We start from the raw sequence: 21,452 nt of genomic DNA on the forward strand, positions 1-21,452 counted from the left end.
GATGACAATGGGAGTGGGTGGCTGAATTGAAATGGAAATGAATGTCAATTAAATAATCAATGAAGATGATTAGAAAGTATTTCTCAAATGTATATATTCTTTGAAACCATGGGCAAATATATACATTTCTTTTCTAGTGGCAGTGATCCCAGCATGTGGACAGCCAGAGGCCCCTTCAGAAGAGACAGGTGGAGCAGTGAGGATGAGGAGGCTGCAGGGCCGTCACAGACTCTCTCCCCTCTACTTTCTGGTATGACATCATCCTATTTGTAGTAGCAAGTTGAGGCTCTATTTTAGAGATATGCACAAAGATATTTCTAATACAAATGAAAGAAAGAGCTAGGGAAAACTTCAAAAAATGGGAAAATATGGTTTTCTAGGATTTTCTTTTAAAAATAAAAAATGCAATTAAAAAAATGCTCCACACCCCATATTCACAATGGCTAATTCCTGTCCTTTCTTCAAGTATTTTAAAGTATTAAATATGTCAGTTTAGTAAAATCCATTTTTTTAAAGCTAGGTATTTTATAGATTTGAAAAATAACAACCTGCTTCCTTATTTCCTTTTTAAAAATTTGTTGCACAATATATGCTTTGTAAGTAAAACAATAACATTTTTGGATTACAAATTATCACATGTTTATAGTGGGAAAAAAGAAAATAACAAATATATAATAAATTATAATACTGAAGAATATTTCAGAACTTTTTGTGTATACGTTTTTACATGTATATATAATATAAATGTAATTAGAACTATGAATATATACTTAACATATATGTGTATGTGTGTATATATATATATATATTTATAAAATTTGTGTTTGTAAACTTGGGGGATCACATGCACACCTCAAAAACCTTGAAGTTGGAGAGGATCTTAGAGGTCATCCATAACCAACATCCCATCAAATGTTGGAGACATCTTCTCTAATGACTTTATTTGAAAAATGTCAAACCCAGTTAAGAAAATATCACCTTATGCAATTATTAAAATGCAGATCTCCTACAAAAGTAGTTTATAAGAATATGCTTTTATAAAATGAGACATAATTTTTAATTAATTGAAACATGCTTAATTAAACTGAGGCATACAGTAAAATTCATCCTTTTAGCATACAGTTCTATGAGGTTTGACCAAGGTTTACCACCACAATCAAGGTATGGTACATTTCTATCTCCCCCCAAATTTCTCTTGTATTTTTTTATAGTTAACCCTTTACCCTACCACCGGTGCCTAGCAACCAGTAATCTATTTTCATTCTCTTTACTTTTGTCTTTTTCAAGGTATTGTATAAATGGAATCATAAATATGTAGCCTTTTGAGTCCAACTTCTTTCACTTAGCATAATTCTTTTGATATTCATCTGTGTCATTGCATTTATCAGTATTTAATTTCTTTTTTATTGAATAGTATTCCATTCACCAGTTGAAGGACACTGGGTTGTTTCCAGATTTTGGCAATTATGGATAAAAGTACTACAGATACTCACAAACTTTGTGTAAACATGTTTCCATTACTTTAAGGTAAATATCTAGGAGTGGGATTGCTGGGTCATAAGTGTATAACAGACAAACTGTATTCCAAAGAAGCTGTACTAACATTATTTGTTGCTTTTTACTTTTTTTTTCTCCTACTCTTCTTACTCTTTGTATTTCAGTTAGGTAATTTCTGTCAACCTTTCTTCAAGTTTACTGATTCCTTTCTTGGTTGTGTCGAGTCTACTAATGAACCCATTGAAAGCACACAGTGTTTTTTATGTACAACATTTCCATTTGACACCTTCTTACAGATTCCGTCTCTGTTGTTAATGCATTTTGTTTGCATTTTTCATAGAGCTGAACATGTTAATGATAGTTATTTAAAATTCCCTGGTGGATAACTCTGACAGATGGGTTGTTGCTGATATTTTTTTCTGTGATTGCTTTGCTTTTTGACACTGGCTTCTGTTGTTGCAGCTGCTGCAGCTTCATTATGTGTCTATATATCTGATTGAGTGTTGGTACTGGGTGTAGAAAAAAAGAGACTAAAGTAAATAGAATTTATGCCTAGAAATAGTCATGCCTATTCCTCTGGTAGGCCATTTAGGACATGAGCTGGGTTTTGGTTTTGTGTTGCTCTCATTACCTATAGTGAACCATTGGCTTAGAATTCCTTAGGATTTAGCTTGTGCGCAGGGTGGCAGCTGGGGTGCTAAGGAGTTTTTATTTTTGGTCTCTTCCTGTTTCGTCCTCAGCTTTAGGCCTCCCCTGTGTGCCTGTGCTTTAGAAGGGCTTTCTTTCCTTCTCCTGCCTATCTTGCAGCAATAGACTGGTGCTTGCTTGCCTGGGGAGGGAGGGCCAAGTCATTCTTTGCTGTCCTATTCCATTCTCAGCCTTGGGCAGGTCCTCTGTCCCTGGTCCTCAGTGACAGGCTTGGTCAGTGATACTACCCCTTCTCATGGCATCCAGACTCTGCCTGACACCTTTGGCAAGTCTACAGTGGAGAAGGTTTCGTCCCCTTCACTTAGTGTAGTGGTAGGAGTTTTGTAATAATAATGGCATTAAATCCTGGGCTTAGCATTGGGAGATATACCTAATGCTAGATGACGAGTTAGTGGGTGCAGCGCACCAGCATGGCACATGTATACATATGTAACTAACCTGCACAATGTGCACATGTACCCTAAAACTTAAAGTATAATAAAAAAAAAAAGAAAGAAAATAAACAAATGGCTAATAAAAAAAAAAAAATCCTGGGCTTAGGACTGTTTTCTGCACCTTCTCCAGGAATAGATGGATTTTGTTTGCTCTGTTTCCAACTGCAGTGGGTATACACTTATACAAAGCAGGGATTGCTGCTCCTCCTCCTGCAGTGTAAGGCTTTTGTTCTGGGAGAAATAGGTCTAAGTGGGGCTTTACGCATTTTCGACCATGACAGTAGCTCCCCTCCTCCAAGCCTACCCTTCTGAGGGAATGGTTCTTCCCGTTTCCTGCTCTGCTCTCAGTCTTTCTTATGAGCACCTGTTGGAGGTCTGTGAACTTGAGTCTGTGAATGTGTGCAAGTTCTTTTTGTGTCTGTGGCTTTACGCTGTTCTGTACTGTCACACTGGCCCACATCCAGCTATCAGCAGTGCATTACATTTTATGTCTGAATACTTCTTTCCCCTTTGTATAGTCCCTGGTATCTCTTTCTCCCTTGAACTGCCACAGGGAGCCAGTGTTCATGTCCTGTCACTCCTTAGGAGAGTCTGTCTTTCCTTAGATTTCAGACTACTTGGTTGCCCTGCAACCTCAGCTCTCTAATGGGTTCAATAAAATTTTGATTTAGTGTTTTTTTTTTCAACTTATGTATATTGTTAGGGTAGGAGTGATGCTCATACTAGCTTTCTATATTTAGGCAGAAGTGGAATTTTGAATATAAATATATTTTTAAAATAAAAATAAGAACACATTCCTTTGCAAACAGGAAATACCATGTCTTAGCTGTTAGAGTAAGGCCAGTTCCTAGGGAAAAGTAGATAGACACTGCTTTTTTCTTTCTTAGTACCCTCCTTTTCAGTTTCAGTTTAGGACTATGGTTAGGCTCCTCCTAGGGTCTGTTACTGAGGTCTATGCTCACAAAGGATTAATGCCTAGAAAATATAAGAAACTGCATATTAGTAAGTAAAAGATAACCAAATAGAAAAATGGGCAAAACACATTAACAAACATTTCACAGAAGAGAAAATATGAAAAAGTGGTCCAACCTAATTTCGAATCAGGGAAGTGAAAATTAAATCATAGTGAAATAATAATTTACACTGACTAGATTGTTTCCATTTTTAAAAATGTGATAATAGTTGATATTGGTGAGTATGTGGCTTGATGGAAACCATTTTGGAAAATAATTTGGTATTTTTTTAGTGTGCACATGCCATATGTCCTAGCAATTTCCTTCCTGGTTATTTAGCTTAGAGAAACTCTTTCCCTTTTCTACCAGAAGACATATGCAAGAATGTCCATACTAGGCTTGTTTTTAATAGACTTCAACTGTAAACAACTCAGATATCTGTCAACACCAGCACGTATGAATTAGATATTGTATTTTGTTTAATGTGAAGATGAATAAACCCAGATGCAGTCTTAGCAAAAAAGTCAAGATTTAAAACAAAATAATGTAATCTATATAAATTTGTGAAATATGCAAAACAGCATAAAGGGTAAACAAAACAAACAAAAGGAATGATAGTACAATTCAGAATAGTGATTATTCCATGAGGGAGGAGGACAAGGAATGAGGTCTGGGAAGGGGACACAGGAGCATCAGGGGCTAATGTTCTGTTTTAAATTGGGTATGTATTGTCCTTAAAGATATTTTACTTAACTATTATTCTGTACCTATTTAACATTTAATAAAATATTTTAAAAGCCAAAATTTTAAAAAATTAAATTATAAAGTTAATGTATGCTAATATTTTAGTGAAAATCAATATAGAATGATATAGAGAAAAAGTTAATAATTTCCTCCCATCATCCTGAATCCTGATTCAGAGGCAACCAATATAATAGTTTATCTAAGAATACACAAAGATATAAAAACAGATTTTCTGTTTAAAGTTTAAATAAAAATTGATGTGTGCTCTGCAACTCTACAATTACTCTGCAACCATAGTTTTTAAAATTTAAACTATATTATTATATAGTTAAGACATATTCTAACATAGGGTTAATAGTTGTCTAATATTTCATTGTATGGAAATACCATAATATATTCACCCATTCTCCAATTGACTTTTTCTGCAATATATATATTTACACGTATTTCCTAAGTACTGGTACTTTGATTTTGGTTAGATTCCCTAAAGTGAGATAGTTAAGTCAAAGTTTATGTTCATTTTATATTTTAATGGGCAATACCAGATTCCTTTCCAAAAGCTTAGCCACCATGCCCAGCTAATTTTTGTATTTTTAATAGAGTCCAGGTTTCCCCATGTTGGCCAGGCTGGTCTCGAACTCCTGACATTGTGATCCACCCGTCTTGGTCTCCCAAAGTGCTGGGATTACAGGTGTGAGCCACTGTGCCCAGCCAGGATCAAGTATCTTAATATATGTTTATTAACTTCTTCTTGGATTTGCATATTTATAAACTTTGTTCATTGTTTTTCTTTTCTTATTAATTTGTAGGAACTCTTCACATGTTGGAAATCTTAACATGTTTTCTGTTTGACAAATGTGCTATAAATTGTAACCCTCAATTCTATACCTTAAGAAGGGAGACTTTCATGAACATTCTTAATTTCTAAAATGTTTGAAAAGGTCTTCTTTACAGGAAAAACATACAAATATTCTCCTAAATTTTCTTCAGAATTTTTATTCGCTTATTTTGCTTAGATCACGAATCTATCTGCAGTTTATTGCTAAATATTATAGGGGTATAGAAAACTATATTTTCTTTCATATGACTGGACAGTTATACCAGCACTATTCACTAAGTAAACCACATTTCCCAAATGAATTTATATATACTTTTATCACATATTAAGTTTCCAAAAATGTTTGATCCTTTTGTATTCTCTAAATTTTTTTTTACTAACTGACTTGTTTGTTCCTGTGGACATATTATATTATTCTGTTTTGATTCTACTTATTCTAAATATATCTGGAAAGGAAAATCCTCCCTCTAATTTTTTAAAAAATACATTTTTGTAGCTATTTGGGCAAGTTTTTGCTGCATCGGTGATTTTAAATTATTTTGTTCATTCCTGTGTAAACTTGTTTGAAATTTAGATAGAATGACATGCCAGTTATATTCATTCAGGTAGGATTGGCACTGTTGTGATTTTAAGTTCTTCCTTCCACATATAGAATGAGGGGAGTCAGGAGATCATCCATAGTGCATCTGAGCACAGAATAGCTGCTGCCGCATGTTCACCTTCCAGATCTGACATGAGAACCTCGCTTGTGCCCTGTTTTAGCTGGAAACATTCAGGGAACAGAATTCTGGGAAAAGTGGTCCAGCCTAGCCATGTCAACATATTATAAAGCTATCACAGTTCACCGTATATCAGCTTGGCACCTATATACACCCTTTTAAATGTTACTTAATATCCAAATAAGGACAACCTTATGCTTGCATCTACAGTGATAAAACTAATCTGTGTACAACTGAAAACATTCTCTCCCCTTCTCCAAAAGTGTCTCTTTTTTGTCTTGAGTGATATTCTTTCTTTTCCAACTGATTCACATTCCCTTTAATATTTTTAAAAGAAAACAAAAATATGATATATATATGTATAAAATATGCATATCAAAAAAGAAAGAAAAATTCACAATATTTTATCCCTGTTTATGCAGCTGGTCACATGGTTGTATCTGGTTTTGATCACTGCCGTCTTACACCTGTCTGGTATTCTCTTTCAGCTCAGCAAACATCCCATTTGGTTGTGGTTCCTTGTCTGATAGGGTGACCCACACATTCATTCCTCAAGATCTAAGTCATTAGTAGTTCTGCCTAGATTGGGTGGTTCTAGTTTTCTGTTTACTTAATCACCTTGACACACCCTAGAGGATCACCTGCATTGCAGACGTATTCCTCGTTACTCCATTGGATAGCAGCAGCCCATTTTCCCCTTAATACTTGGAATCCAGCACACTAGGCAGTGTAGTAATCCCCCTTTCCCTGATGATTCAGTAGCATATGAGGAGCCCAAAATGTCCTGGTGGCGTTCTCAAATTCCACTTCAATGGATTTGTTGTTGTTTCTCCTGATGGAAGCATTCCTCACTCTGTTTAGGTCTGCATTGATTTCTTTCATCAGTGTTTGTTTGTTTTGCAGTCTTAACATATAGATTGTATATATGTTTTGTTAGATTTATATCTAATATTTCACATGTTTTGGTGCTATTGTAAATGAGACTTATGAAAAATATTTTAACTTCTATTGTTCATTGATAGTAGATAGAAATATGATTGATTTTTGTATATTACCAATGTGTCCTTCAACCTTCCTAAATGCTCATTAATTCCAGGGCCTTTTAAATATATTTTTTGGAATTTTTTTAAGTAGATACTCATGTTGGTGAATAAACACAGTTTTATTTTTCTACCTTTCCAATGTATATGCCTTTCATTTCTTTTCTTTCTTTCTTTTTTTTTTTTTTTTTTTTTGACTTACTGACTTATTGCATTCGCTAGGACTTTTGGTTCAATGTTGAATAAGAGGAAAGAGAGTGGACATCCTTTCCAGATTCTCCATTTTAGGGAGAAAGCATTCTGTTTTTCATCATAAAGTATAATGTTCGCTGTAGTATTTTTGTGAATGCCATTTATCAGATTAAGGGAGCCTTCCTATTATCCTAGTTTCCCGGAGTTATTATGAATGGACTCTTACTTTTGTTAAATGCTTTTTCTGCATCTATTCAGATGATCATATAGTTTTTCTTTTTTTTGCCTGTTGATATATCATGAGTTACTTTGGTTGATTTCCAAATATCTCACCTGCTTTGCATTCCTGGAATAAGCCCAGCTTTGTCATGGTGTAATATTGTTTTTATGTTTTACGATTTGATTTGCTAGTATTTTCCTGAAGACTTTTTTTGTGTTTATGTTCATGACAGATATTGATCTGTAATTTTCTTTTTTTGTGATATCTTTTTCCAGTTTTAGTATCAGAGTAATGCTTCCCTTATAAAATTATTTGGGAAGTGTTTTCTCCTCTTCAATATTCTGGAAAAGTTTGTATAAAATTGGTAGTATTGCTTCCTTAAATGTTTGCTAAAATTCACCAGTGAGGCCAACTGGACCCAGAATTTATGAGGTTTCTAAATACATATTTGTGTTAGTTTTTAGTTTTTAGTTTTTTTTTTTTGGGGGGGGGTGCTTTTATAACAAAATATCCAAGAATGGATCTTACAGTTCTGTGGGCTAGCAGTCCAATATCAAGATGTCAGCAAAGTTGATTTCTTCTGAGGCCTCTTTTCTTGACTTGCAGATGTCCATCTTTCCTCTGTGTCTTCACATGGTCTTCCCACTGTGTATATCTGTGTCTTAATCTCTTCTTATAAGGATATCAGTTATATTACATTAAGGGCTATTCTAATGACTTCATTTTAACTTAATCACCTCTTTATAGACCCTATCTCCAAATACGGCCACATTTAGAGTTACTGGGAGTTAGGACTTAGTACATATGCGTTTTTTGGGGGGGTGTGACACAATTCAGCCCATAACAGTATTCAATTTATTTAATTGATATAGGACTATTTAGGTGTCTCTCTTTTTTTTTAATGAGCTTTGGCAGTTTGCATTTTTCAGTGAATTTGTCCCATTCATGTAAATTGTCTAACTTATGGGACTAGAGTTGTTTGTAATATTCCCTCATTAACTTTTTAATGTCTTATCTTAATTGATCACCTCTCTTTTTTTTTCAATTTCATAAAATGTGTCTTTGTTCTGTGTTTCTTGATCAGTTTGGCTAGAGACTGTATCAATTCTATTGATATTTTCCAAAAACTAGCTTTTAGTTTCCCTTACTTTCTCATTGATTTCAATTTCATTGATTTCTGCTCTTTATTATTTCCTTTTTCCTTCTTGCTTTGGATTTTATTTTATCTTTTCTTAATTTATTAAGGTGGAAACTTAGATTATTGATATATTTCTTTTTCATAAATACAACTGGCCCTCCATATCTGTAGATTCTGCATCTACAAATTCAACCAACTATGGATCAAAGATATTTTAGGAACAAAGATAACAATACAACAACAAAAAATTACAGATTTTAAAAATATAATATAACAACTATTTACATGGCATTTATGTTGTATTAGGTACTATAAGTAATCTAGACATGATTTAAAGTATTTGAGAGAGAGGATGTGCTTAGATTATATGCAAATACTATGCTATTTTGTGTAAAGGACTTGAGCATCTGAGGATTTTGGTATCCGTGGGAGGTCCTGGAACCAATTCCTTGCAAATACAGAGGGACAACAGTAGTACAAGTATTTAATACAACAAATCTTCCTATAAGTACTGCTTTAGTTGCATCCCACACATTTTGAGGTGTTTTTATTTTCATTCAGTTTATAATGTTTTCTCATTCTAAGTAGCAAAAGGTGGAACAATTTGAACAACAATCTAATGTAGCAGTGGATTATAGTATGAAGTAGAAAATCATCATCCATGAGTTCATACTGATATAAATAAGTGATTAAATATGTTAATAAATGGGGAAGAAGAGACAAATCTCCCATGCAGAAGAATTCCTGATAAATTATGTTGATATTCAATTTTAAAGGAAGTGGATCATAATTTCCCATCTCTTAAGTGTGGGTTGCACATATTGACTTTCTTTCAAAGAGTACAGTATAGCCAGAGGAGTACAAAGAATAACTGCGTAGTAGAGAAACCTAATAAACACTACTGCAGCCATGTGATCAAGGTCACCATCAACTGTCATACATCATGTTGATAGAATATACCCTTGATACTATGGATAAATATGGCACTCTACCTCTGTGATCTTATTCCTGAAAACCCATAACCCCAGTCTTAATCATGAGAAAAAATTAGACAAATTTCAATAGTAAGGCATTGAAGAATACACCTGGCCAGTACTCTTCAAACCTATCAAGGTCATCAAAAACAAGGAAAATCTGAGAAGCCATCGTAGCCAAAAGTTGCCCAAGGAGACTTGACAACTAAATGTAATGTTTTATCCTAGATGGGCTCCTGAAACAGTAAAAAGATATTAAGGAAATCTAAGAAAACCAAAATACAGTATGGACTTTAGTTAACAAAAATGTATCAATATTGGTTCAATACTAATGAATGTACCATCCAAATGTAAAACATTAATAATAAGTGAAACTTTGGCAGGGGATATATGGGAATTCTAAGTGCTCATTTTTTTTTCATGTAAAACTTTTCTAAAAAATACAATCTACACATTTTTAACAAAATGTCTCCCTATTTCTCTTGTGACTTCCCCTTTGATCTGTGGGTTACTTAGAGGTATTTTCTCCAAATTATTTTTATTGTTGTAAATCTTACATAACATTTACTATCTTATCCATTTTAAGTGTATATTTCAGTATTATTAATTATATTTTTAAAAATTTGTTTGTACCTTTGGAATCATTGCCAGATCCAATGTCTTGAAGTTATTGCCATGCTTTCTTGTAAGAGTTTTATAGTTTTAGCTTTTACACTTAGGTAATGGATCCATTTCGAGTTAATTTTTGTATATGGCATTCGGTAAAGATCCAATTTTATTATTTTGCATGTGGATATCCAGCTTCCCAGCACCATTTGTTGTAAAGACTGTGTTTTTCCCATTAAATGGCCTTGACAACTTTTTTGAAAATAATTTGAGTTTTATTTCTGGACTCTTTCTTCTATTCCTTTGGCCTATATGTCTGTCTATGCCTGTATCAGACTGTTTTGATTACTGTAGTATTGTAGTAAGTTTTGAAATCAAGAAATGTGAGTCTTTTTTTCCCCATATTTTTCAGGATTGTTTTAGCTATTTGGGGTCCTTTGAAATTCCATATGAATTTTAGGATGAGTTTTTCTATTTCTGCAGAAGGAGTCATTGGGATTTTGATAAGGATTACATTGAATCTGTAGATCGTTTTGGGTAGTACTGATATCTTAATGATATTAAATCTTCCAAACCATGAACATGAGATATATTTGTTTAATTCTTTTTTCAGCAATGTTTTATAGGTCTCTTTGTACAAATCTTTCCCTTCCTCTTCTTGGCTAAGTTAATTTCAAAGTATTTTATTTCTTTTTATATATTATTGTAAATGAAATTGTTTTCTTAATTTCATTTTCAGATTATTCATCTGAGTGTATATAAATGCAACTGATTTTTGTGTGTGACTTTGTATCCTGCTACTTTACTGAATTTATTTTTTTTAACTCTGTGTGTGTGTGCGTATATGTGTGTGTAAAATCCAGTAATCTTTAGGATTTTCTACATATAGTATCATATCATTTGCAAACAGAGATGTTTACTTTTTGCTTTCCCCAGTTTGGATGGCTTTTATTTCTTTTTTTTCCTAATTTCTCTGACTAGGACTTCCAATATTATGTCAAATAGAAGTGGCAAAAGTGGCATCCGTGCCTTGTTTCTGATCTTAGGGGAAAAGCTTTTACTCTTTCAACATTGAGTATATTTGCTGTGGGTTTTCCATACATAACTTTTATTATGTTTAGGTATTTTTCTTATGTTCCTAGTTTGTTGAATTTTTTTTTCTACAAACAAATAGGCCAGGCATGGTGGCTCATGCCTGTAATCTCAGCACTTTGGGAGGCCAAGGCAGGCAGATCACCTGAGGTCGGGGAGTTCACGACCACCCTAGGCAACATGTCTCTACTAAAGAAAAAGTACAAAAATTAGCCGGACGTGGTAGCAGTTGCCTGTAATCCCAGCTACTTGGGAGGCTGAGGCTGAGGCAGAGCAGGAGAGTCACTTGAACCCAGGAGGCAGAGGTTGCAGTGATCTGGGATCACACCACTGTACTTCAGCCTGCGCAACAGTGAAACTCTGTCTCAAAAAAAAAAAAAGAATATATTCTCAAAAGGATGTTGAATTTTGTCAAATACTGTCTCTGCATCAACTGAGATAAGCATGCCTTTTTTTCTGTTAGCGTATTGTATTACCTTGATTTTGTATGTTAAGTCATCTTTGCATTCCAGTAATAAATCCCACATAGTCATGGTGTATGATCTTTTTAATATGCTGCTAAATATTTGCTTTGCTACTATTTTGTTGAGGATTTTTACATCAACGTTTAAGATGGATATTGGCCTTTAATTTTCTTTTCATGTAGGATAATTGTCTGGCTTTGATATTGGGATAATGCTGGCCTCATAGATTAAGTTAGGGAGTGTTCCCTACTCTTTAATTTTTTAAAACAGTTTGAGAAGTATTGGTGTTAGTTCTCCTTTAAATGTTTGGCAGAATTTACCAGTGAAGCCATTGGATCCAGGGCTTACTTTTTTGGGATAGTTTTGATAACTTATTCAATCACCTTACTAGTCATAGGTCTGTTCAGATTTTCTGTTTCTTTGTGGTTTGGTTTTGATAGGTTTTGTGTTTCTATAAATTTGTCTATTTCATTGAGGTTATCCAGTTTTTTTGCATACAGTTGCTCATAGTACTCCCTTATAATCTTTTTTATTTCTTTAGAATTGGTAGTAATGTCATTTTTATTTCTGATTTTAGTAGTTTGAGTCTTTTCTCTTTTTATCTTAGTTTATCTAATTAAAGGTTCATCACATCATTTTGTTGATATTTTTGAAGAACTTGCTTTTGGTTTCATTGATTTTTCTCTTTTTTATATTTTATATTTTGATCTCTGCTCTAATCTTTACTATTTCCTTCCTTTTGTTAGCTTTAGGTTTAGTTTGTTCTTCTTTTTTTAATTCCTTACGCTGTAAAGATAGTTTGTTTATTTGAGGCCTTGTTTCTTTCATGTAAGCATTTATAGCTATAAATTTCCCCCTTAACCCTGCTTTTGCTGTGTCCCATAGTTTTGATATGTTGTGTTATGTTTTCACTCATTTCCAAATGTTTCTAATTTCCCTTGTAATTCCTTCTTTGATCCATTGGTGTTTTAAAATTATGTTGTTCAATTTTCACAAATCTGTAAGTTTATCAGTTTTTCTTATATTTGATTTCTAACTTTATCTCTTGTATTTCAAGAAGATACTGTTTGTGATACCAGTGTTTTAAAATTGACTGATACTTAGTTTATAGCCTAACACATGCAAAATATTCCATGTGTTCTTGAATATGTGGTCTGTTGTTGCACAGAGGATTCTGTATGTATCTGTTAGATATACTTCATTTATTATATTGTTGAAGTCCTCCCTTTTCTTACTTCTGTCTGATTCTTCTATCCACTAATGAAAATGGGATATTGAAGTCTTCAATTATAGTTGTAAAACTGTTTCTGTCTTCATTTCTGCGAATTTTTGCTTTGTGTATTTTGATTGTTACTAGGCGCGTAAATGTTTATAACTGTTATATGTTCTTGCTGTATTGAACCTTTTATGATATATAATGTCCTTCTTTGTCATTTTTAACTTTTTAAAATTAAAATCGATTTTATCTGATATTAATATAGCTATTCATGCTCTGTTTTGGTTCCTGTTTGCATGGAATATTTCTTTTACTTTTAACCTATTCGTGTCTTTGGATCTAAAGTGAGTCCTTTGTAGACAGTGTACAGTTGGATCATGTTTTTATTTTTTAATCCATTCTGCCAATCTTTCTTTCAATTGGAGAGTTTAATTCATTTATATCTAAAGTAATTACTGATAAGGAGAGACTTCTGTCATTTTGCTATTTTAAAAAATATTTCTTGTAGCTTTTTTGTTCCTCATTTTTTTTGCCTTACTGTCTCCTTTTGTATTTAGTTGCCTTTTGTAATGAAATATTTAAATTCTTTAAAAATTTCCTTTATGTATTGTTTTTAGCTATTTTCTTTGTGGTTACCATGGGCATTATATTTAACATCCTAAACTTATCACTCTAATTTGAATTTATGCCAGCCTAATTCAGTGAAATACAAAAAAAAAACTGTGGACCTTTGACAGTTTTGACCCCATCTCTTTCATTTGTTGTCACAAAATTACATTTTTATATATTATGTGTTCCAAAACATAAAATAATGTTTTTAATGCTTTAGTTTCTCATGTAGAAAACAAAATGTTGATTTACAATCTAAAGTTATGATAATTTTTTTATTTTTAGGCTAATAAATTTAGGAAAAAGTCATCTCTTAAATCATGTAGAAAAGAAAAAGTGAAGTTACACATTATTGTTACAAAAATACTAGCTTTTATAATTAGTCTTGTATTTACTGAAATCTTAATTTCTTTATTTTGATTTTTTCTTTGATTACATTAAAGTCGTCACTCAATTGTCTTCTGGCTTATATTGTTTTTGATGAGCTTTTGAATCTGAGGCTTGGTGTCTTTCATTCATTTTGGAAAAAATTCTCAGTTATTATCTTTTCAAATATTTCTTCTGCCCAATTCTCCTTCTCTTCTATTTTGGGATTCCATTTACAGGTATAATATATTAGTCTGTTTGATATTGGCTTGTAGTTCTTCTTCTCTGCCTCTGCCCCTCATCTACCTTTTTTCTCTGTGTTCTAATTTGGATAATTCCTCTTGATCTATTTTGTAATTCATGAATTCTTTTCTTGCCTCTGTGAAATCTACTGATGAGCTTATCAATAACATGCTTAATTTCTTACAATTTTTTTTTACTTTAAGCATTTCCACTTTATTCTTTTTATGGCTTCCATCTCTCCATTGAAATTCTCCATTTGTTCATGTATATTGTCTACTTTTCCCACTGCCTTTTCACACATTGATTATCACTATTTTAAATGCATCACTTGACAGTTTTAACATATGTTATATCTCTGTCTGGTTCTGTTGATTGCTTTGTCTCTTGGCAACTTTTTTCTCTTTTTCTTATACTTCTGTGTGTACTCTATAATTTTTTGGTTGAAAACTGAATATTGTATAGTCTAGAGATAGAAGTAAAAATGTCTTATCCATGGTTTCACTCTTCATAGTTTCAGTTACCTGCAGTCAACCACAGACTAAAAATGTGAAGTGGACAATTCCAGATATAAACAATAAGTTTTAAATTGCACACTGTTCTGAGTAGTGTGATGAAACCTCACACTGTCCTGCTCTGTCCTGCCTGGGAGTGAATCATTCCTTTGTCCAGCATATTCATGCCCTATATGCTACCTGTCTATTAGTCAACTAGTAGTCATCTTGGTTATCAGATCTACTGTTTTGGCCTCACAGTGCTTGTGTTCAAGTAACCCTTATTTTACTTAGTAATGGCCCCAAAGAGTAGTGATGCTGGCAATTTGGATATGCCAAAGGGAAGCTGTAAAGTGCTTTCTTTACATGAAAAGGTGGAAAGTTCTTGACTTATTAAGGAAAGAAAAAAATCATATGCTAAAGTTGCGTAGACCTATGGTAAGAATGAATCTTCTATCCAAGTTTTGCTGTTGCACATCGGAGTGCCAAAGTTATGGCCACAGTGCATGATACGTGCTTACTTAAGATGGAAAAGGCATTAAATTTATGGGTGGAAGACATGAACAAAAATATGTTTCAGTTGATGATGATCAAGTTCAATACTATCCAGAGTTTCAGGCATCCACTGGGGGTCTTGGAACATATCCCCTGCAGATAAGGGGGAGCTATTGTAGTATTTCTTAGCTAAGTTCTAGACGCTGAGGTAAATAGAGATGGACATGACTCTTTTGTTGGTAGGCCTTCAGTGTGAGGAGTTGCATCAATTTACTCAGTAATGCAGCAGGGCTTGGGTTTGATGTTGCTATGGTTACCCTTAGTGCACCACCAGCTTCAAATTCCTCCAGTGTTACCTTACATGTAGAGGATTTGCCTCAGTGTTTACTCCACCCTCTGCTTTAGCTCTTCCCATTGTACATGCACCTCAGAGAAGGTCTTCTCCATGATCTTGTCTAATTCCCAGCAGTAGAGAGCTCTTACTTATGATTACCTTGCTTGCCAACCTGGTTGGGGTGACATTCTCTGCTGTCCTTGTTCAGTCTCAGTCTTAGGAAGGCCTCAGGCGGTACCTCCTTTGTTATTTTGCCCACTCTGCAGGTGTAGGGAATATCTTATGGCCTGGGTCCAGGTTGCTCTTCTCTCTTCCCTACCCCCAATGTTAATGAGTCTTCATTTGTGCCTTGAGGATGACAGAGTTTCATGCGTTTTCTCAGGTTCTTATGCTTTTGGTCCATTAGGGAAATAGGGAAAAGCATTCTGGGCATGCTTTGTGCCATCCCTGTGGATGCTGTTTTTCCCCTTCCCAAGCTTGCCCCACAAAGGAGGATTTCTCAAGTTCCTCACCCTGTCTGCAGCTTTTCTCCTGAGCCTCTGATGAGGTCCTCACATGCATTGTCTTTTCACTGTTTGTTTTTAAACCTTTCTTGTCTTCATTACTGTATGTATACATGCCTTTGTCCTATGGCAATAAGTTGATTTTCAACTGCTTTGTTTCTTGCAGAATTCAATTTAATTATAAATTATTGCTGTAATTATGTACTTTTGAGTTTTACCTTTATTTTCTTAGGTTTATAAACTAATTTTTTTAAACCTCATTCTATTGTTTTCTTATCTCCTTGTGAACTCTTATTTAAAATAATTTATTTTCTTTTTCTTTCGACAGATGTTGCATACACAGTTCATTTTCCTTTTTAAGCTTATCTTCCATTTTAGAATAGATTTTAAAAATTATTCTGCATGCTATATTATATTATTATTTTTTCTGTGTTTCACATTTTATTCCATTTTGTTATGAACATGTATAGCTTTTTCTGTCTCTTCGGTTTTGTTGATTGAGCAGGAATGAATTCTTCCTGATTTCCATTTTTATTTGGATCTCATCATCTTCCCTTGTAAACTGTATTTTGGAGGGCTGCATTGTTTATTTTGCCCGAGGACAATGATAAGTGTGCTGAAGGGATAGGGGCCAAGGAGCAGGATACTCAAAGGGCATGGTGTGGCTGAAATGTTAAGCAGATATCACAGATGCCCTTACTCAATATCAGTCACACCCTTCTCCTAGTGTACCTTCCTGTATGGCCCAGGCAGAAAAATGAAAAATTACATTTTCAAGACTTCCTGGTAGCTTATTTGGGCTTTGCTGATCATATGCACTTAGCCAAGATGTAAATGTGTAGAGAGGCATCCATTTTATTGCTATGCATCATAGCAGGCTTGGCGTTCCTGGTCCTCATTATAGGTAAGGTGATGTGTTACTAGAGCCAACAGTTGTGGTAGTGACTTTCTTATTTCTCCATTGTTGCTGAAGTGGTGTCATCTAGGAGCCAGTGGCTAGAAAAAATGGTCTCCAACTTCCTCAGTTTCCTAATTGTGGCAAAGACAGAACTTTTCTTGGCAGACCATTATGCAGTGTTGTTCTTGGATCATAATGAGAGAGGCATCTGTTCTTCAAGCCCACACAATGGTGATACAACACCAAATAGCTAGATCAAATCCCTTTCTGTAAACTGGCTGAAATGATTCCCATGATCTACAGCTGAAACCTCACCTTTATACTTTGATTGGAATTCTTGGACCAGGCTACAAGAAAAAGAGACCAAATTCAGAATGATGTTAATGATAAAGATATATATTTTCTACCATAATGGAAGCCCAGAGATAGGAAGGATTCCAGGTTCAATATGATCAGTTGCTAATGTCATCAAGAACATAGGTTCTTTATGTTTTTCACATTTGCTATACTCCTTCCTTTTATGGCCATAAGAGGGCAGACTATGATAATTAGGTCCTTATACTTCTTTGTTTATGTCTGTACAGAGGGATGAGGGTAGAAGAGAGGTTTGCTTCTCTTTTTTACAAGACCAGCCTATTTCTATGGTTGGCGCAAATCTCCTACCTATTTCTGAATTATTCACTGGAAGGATCTTACTGTGGAATGATCACAAATGGCTTTAACTAACCAGAGGGGTAGAATCAGTGTTGGGGAGTCAACACCAGTGTTTGTTACAGTCATTCTGCATTTTCATTTTTTTCTCTCTTCATTCTCCCAGCTTTTGTACTAGCAAAGGTGGAACACAATGGGAAGATCTAAGGGTTTTTCTGTTGGGCATCAAAGATGATCAAAATGGCTTCTACGCTTGTGGGAATTTTATCTCCCCTTCCAGCCTGCTTAGACCTCCTCTCATATTAAGGTTAGGGATATTTGTGAGAAATTTTAGGATTTCTGTGCCTGTCTATCCCAACCAAGAGCCGTCACTTCCAACCCTACAAAGAGCCTCTGGATATAGTGGAGTACCAAGATAAGATGTGCTTCCCAGGAATGTGCAGATTCTTAGAAATTTCCACCTCTTTCTTTTGCTGTATTGTTTTGTATATATCTTTTTGCTGGTATTAACTTGATTATTGTTCACATTATTCGGCTTTGCAAAGAGATTATGAGAACTTGTTTTACTTGAACATCTTACCTCAAAATTTTGAAGCTTTTAAAATACTCTTTTACTGTTGACTTCTAGATTTATTGCATTTTGGCCAGTGGACATAATGTATAAAATTTCAGATGTTTGGAACCTTGACTGTCAACATGACCTAAAAGATCATAATTAAAAATAAAAAGATTGTATGTGTGCTATTACATATTAATAGAATGTTCTCCCCAATTATTGGTTGCAAGTGTCCATATGTATCCATTATTCCATCTTATTAATTATATTGCATAGATCCTCTCCATCCTTGGTGTGTGTGCAGGTGTGTGTGTTCATGTTCAATCTGTTTCAGAGTAATGAAACAGGACGTGAACTCTCCACATCACCACATCTCAGACTCTAGGAACTGCCAAACACTTGGTCCCAGGGAGGGCGAAAGTTCTCTCTTTTTCCTAATCCAAGCCTTGGACGTTCTTGCCTTGGCATAATTTTCAATCCATATACCCAATTCACATTATAAAACTGAACACTTCTCAATCCACAGCATTCGTTATGTTTATAGCACTGAACAGTTTTCTCCAAGGACAGTGGATTTTGTATAATTTCAAGGTGTAAATAGCCATGATTTTTCCAAAGGAAGCCTCTTTCAAAGTAGTAGACTCTTCACACGTGGAAAAATAAACTTCTGTTTACCCTTAAATGGCTGTGTCTTTAAGAGAAACAGAAACAAAAATAAAATCTCCCTTCACATATATACCAGTAACTTACATATGTGAATTTTTCTCTTCCTTAGATACACGCAAAATTGTTTCTGAAGGAGAACTAGATCAGTTGGCTCAGATTCGGCCATTAATATTCAATTTTCATGAGCAGACAGCCATCAAGGATTGTTTGAAAATCCTTGAGAAAAAAACAGCAGCATATGATATCATGCAGGAATTTATGGTAAATATTTTCTTAACAAAAGTCTGTATGTGATTTCTTTTTTTATATCATTGCCAGAGGGTTTCTTTTCTTTTCTTTCTTTATTTGGTTTTAGTACATTGTTTTTACTTTTAAATATTATATATATTTTAAAGTAATAGATGTACATGGTTAAAAAAAAAGCCAAATAGCCTAAAAGGATATAAAATAGAAAGTCTCTCTCTTTCTCTCAAGACTTTCTAGGGCCCATTTACACTATTCATTTTGTCATTTTGTCATGCAAACTTTTAAAAAAATTTGTTGGAATGCACTTTACATCCTTAAATTTGTTTTCCTCCTAGATACAATTTCCAAATATATTATCAGCATGTATAGCAGTATCTCATTTTTTTAAGTGTTGCGTGTTAATTATATGGATAAGTACCTTAATTTATTTAATATTTAATTTCTGAAATTAGGTACTTATCCATATAATTAACTACCATGGAACATTTGGACATTTAGGTTGTTCTAGTCTTTGCTATTATGAACAGCGGTCATCTCTCTTCATATACTGTATGCATATATTTAAATATTTTTAGAACAAATTCCTAGAAAGACAATATTAATATTTTGGGCTATCAATTTTTTGGATCTTTTCTCATCTCTTAAATGACAAATTATTTCTTATTGATTACTTAATTGGTGTTTATTTGAGCACAAAAGAATATCTTTCCATATGTTTTTAAGCCTTTTATATTTTCAGTGAACTGCTAGTTTCAATTCTTTGCCCCATTTTCCTTTTTTTTTTTTTCTTATTGGTTACTCTTTTTTTTTTTGAGATGAGTCTTGCTCTTGTCCCCCAGGCTGGAGTGCAGTGGTGAGATCTCGGCTCACTGCAACCTCCGCCTCCCAGGTTCAAGCGATTCTCCTGCCTCAGCCTCCCGAGTAGCTGGGGTTATAGGTGCCTGCCACCATACCTGGCTAATTTTTGTATTTTTAGTAGAGACAGGGTTTCACCATGTTGGCCAGGCTGCTCTCAAACTCCTGACCTAACGTGATCCGCCCACCTCGGCCTCCCAACGTGCTGGGATTACAGGCGTGAGCCACCGCGCCTGGCCGATTACTAACTCTTTAAGGAAAAAATTATGCCTTTGTGTGTCTTACACGTAGTATTTTTTCTGCTGTTGTTTGTGTTACACACAGGTGCACATGCATGTGCACACACATGCCTATTTACCATGAAGAAATAGCTGATTTTTAGTAGTCAAATATGGCAATCTTTGCTTTTGGGGCTTCTGGGTTTGGGGCTTTCTGTGCTCTTTAGGAATGCTTCTTTTATTCTAGGATTGTAATAATTACTTCATGTTTTTTTCCAGTACCTTTATGATTTTTTAAGCATTTAAATCTTTGATGCAGCTAGAATTTAGTTTGGTATAAGATGTTTGATAGGGACTCAGCATTATATAGCTATCCAGTTGTCCCAAGACTCTCCTGGAATTTCTCTTGAGTGATTTAAAATGCCACTTTTATCATATACTAGAGCCTTACATATATTTTAATTTATTCTTGGACTTTTTCTACTGATTTTCTTATTCCTTTATTGGTATTGTTCTGTTAATTAGCATAGATAGCTTCATATTATCTTTTAACATCTAATGAGACTCATCTGCCATCATTATTCATTCATAAATGAATTTTTCTCATTCTTCCTACAGAATTTTTTCCAGATTAATTTTAAAATTGATTTTCAGAAAGACTTGATCATTTTATTGTACTACTTAAAACCTTCACAGGCTCCTTGTTCCCCATGGCAGTGGTTGCTAGGTTGGCTACACAAGAGTTACCCAAGAGCTTTGAAAATGTATAGATTCTCAGGCTTTCTCCACAAATATTCTAATAAAGTATGACTAGCTACCTCCTAATTTCATTTACATATGAAACAAGATCTTTTATAGTTTTAGTCTGTTGTTGGACTAGATCATGTGCTTTGTGCTCTTATTACCGTATTAGTCACAGTTTCCCAAAGGGACATGTATGCCTCCATTATTTCTACCCCTTCACCTTCTCTCCTCTTTCCTTCTAAGTACACACTGTTTTTCATATGCTAACTTCCAGTGACTCACTAAGGCCCAGTTCAAGGGCTATTTCCCTTTGAGGAGCTTTTCTTCTTGACTTTTAGGTGCAATCTAGTGCTGTCATTTATACTACTGTCTCCGTACATTGGTCACAAGGTATTTGATTACATGTCCTCTAAATACTCTGTTCACTCCTTAAGGATGAGGCCATTATCCAATTCATCCCTGTATTCCAGTGTCTGAAACAGGGCCAGGTACCTACTAAATGCTTAATAAGTGTTTGTTGAATTCACACTTGGTAAAGAAATTTTTTGAAAGGAAGGATTCTTAGGGTCCTAACTATAATTTCTTCAAAGGGGAAGGGTAAATTGTGAGACTGTTTGTATATATTTTTTGTTTATATGTTTTTGTTGTTATTTTGTTATTTTTATTTATAAAATGATAGATCTGTGGGTAGGTTCTGAGAAATGAATAGCTTGTATTTCCTTTTTTATGAAAGAAGAACAAA

At 34.2% G+C, this 21,452-nt stretch overlaps 1 protein-coding gene across 32 annotated transcripts in view; it reads left to right on the forward strand.

Annotated features, from left to right (window-relative positions):
* Positions 1–21,452, forward strand: part of PTPN20 (protein tyrosine phosphatase non-receptor type 20) — a 91,131-nt gene that overhangs the window by 35,056 nt on the left and 34,623 nt on the right. For 17 of the 32 annotated variants that reach the window (XM_055353050.1, XM_055353030.2, XM_055353029.2 and 14 more), the window contains 2 exons: positions 138–250; positions 18,757–18,908. In XM_055353050.1, coding sequence (XP_055209025.1) covers positions 154–250; positions 18,757–18,908 — 249 coding nt within the window. In that variant the 5' untranslated portion in view covers positions 138–153. The remainder of the gene's footprint in view (positions 1–137; positions 251–18,756; positions 18,909–21,452) is intronic. The other 15 variants (XM_055353041.2, XM_055353060.1, XM_055353048.2 and 12 more) reach the window with 1 other exon arrangement.

Source organism: Gorilla gorilla, chromosome 8 (genome assembly GCF_029281585.2).
Source record: "Gorilla gorilla gorilla isolate KB3781 chromosome 8, NHGRI_mGorGor1-v2.1_pri, whole genome shotgun sequence".
Classification (NCBI taxonomy): domain Eukaryota; kingdom Metazoa; phylum Chordata; class Mammalia; order Primates; family Hominidae; genus Gorilla; species Gorilla gorilla.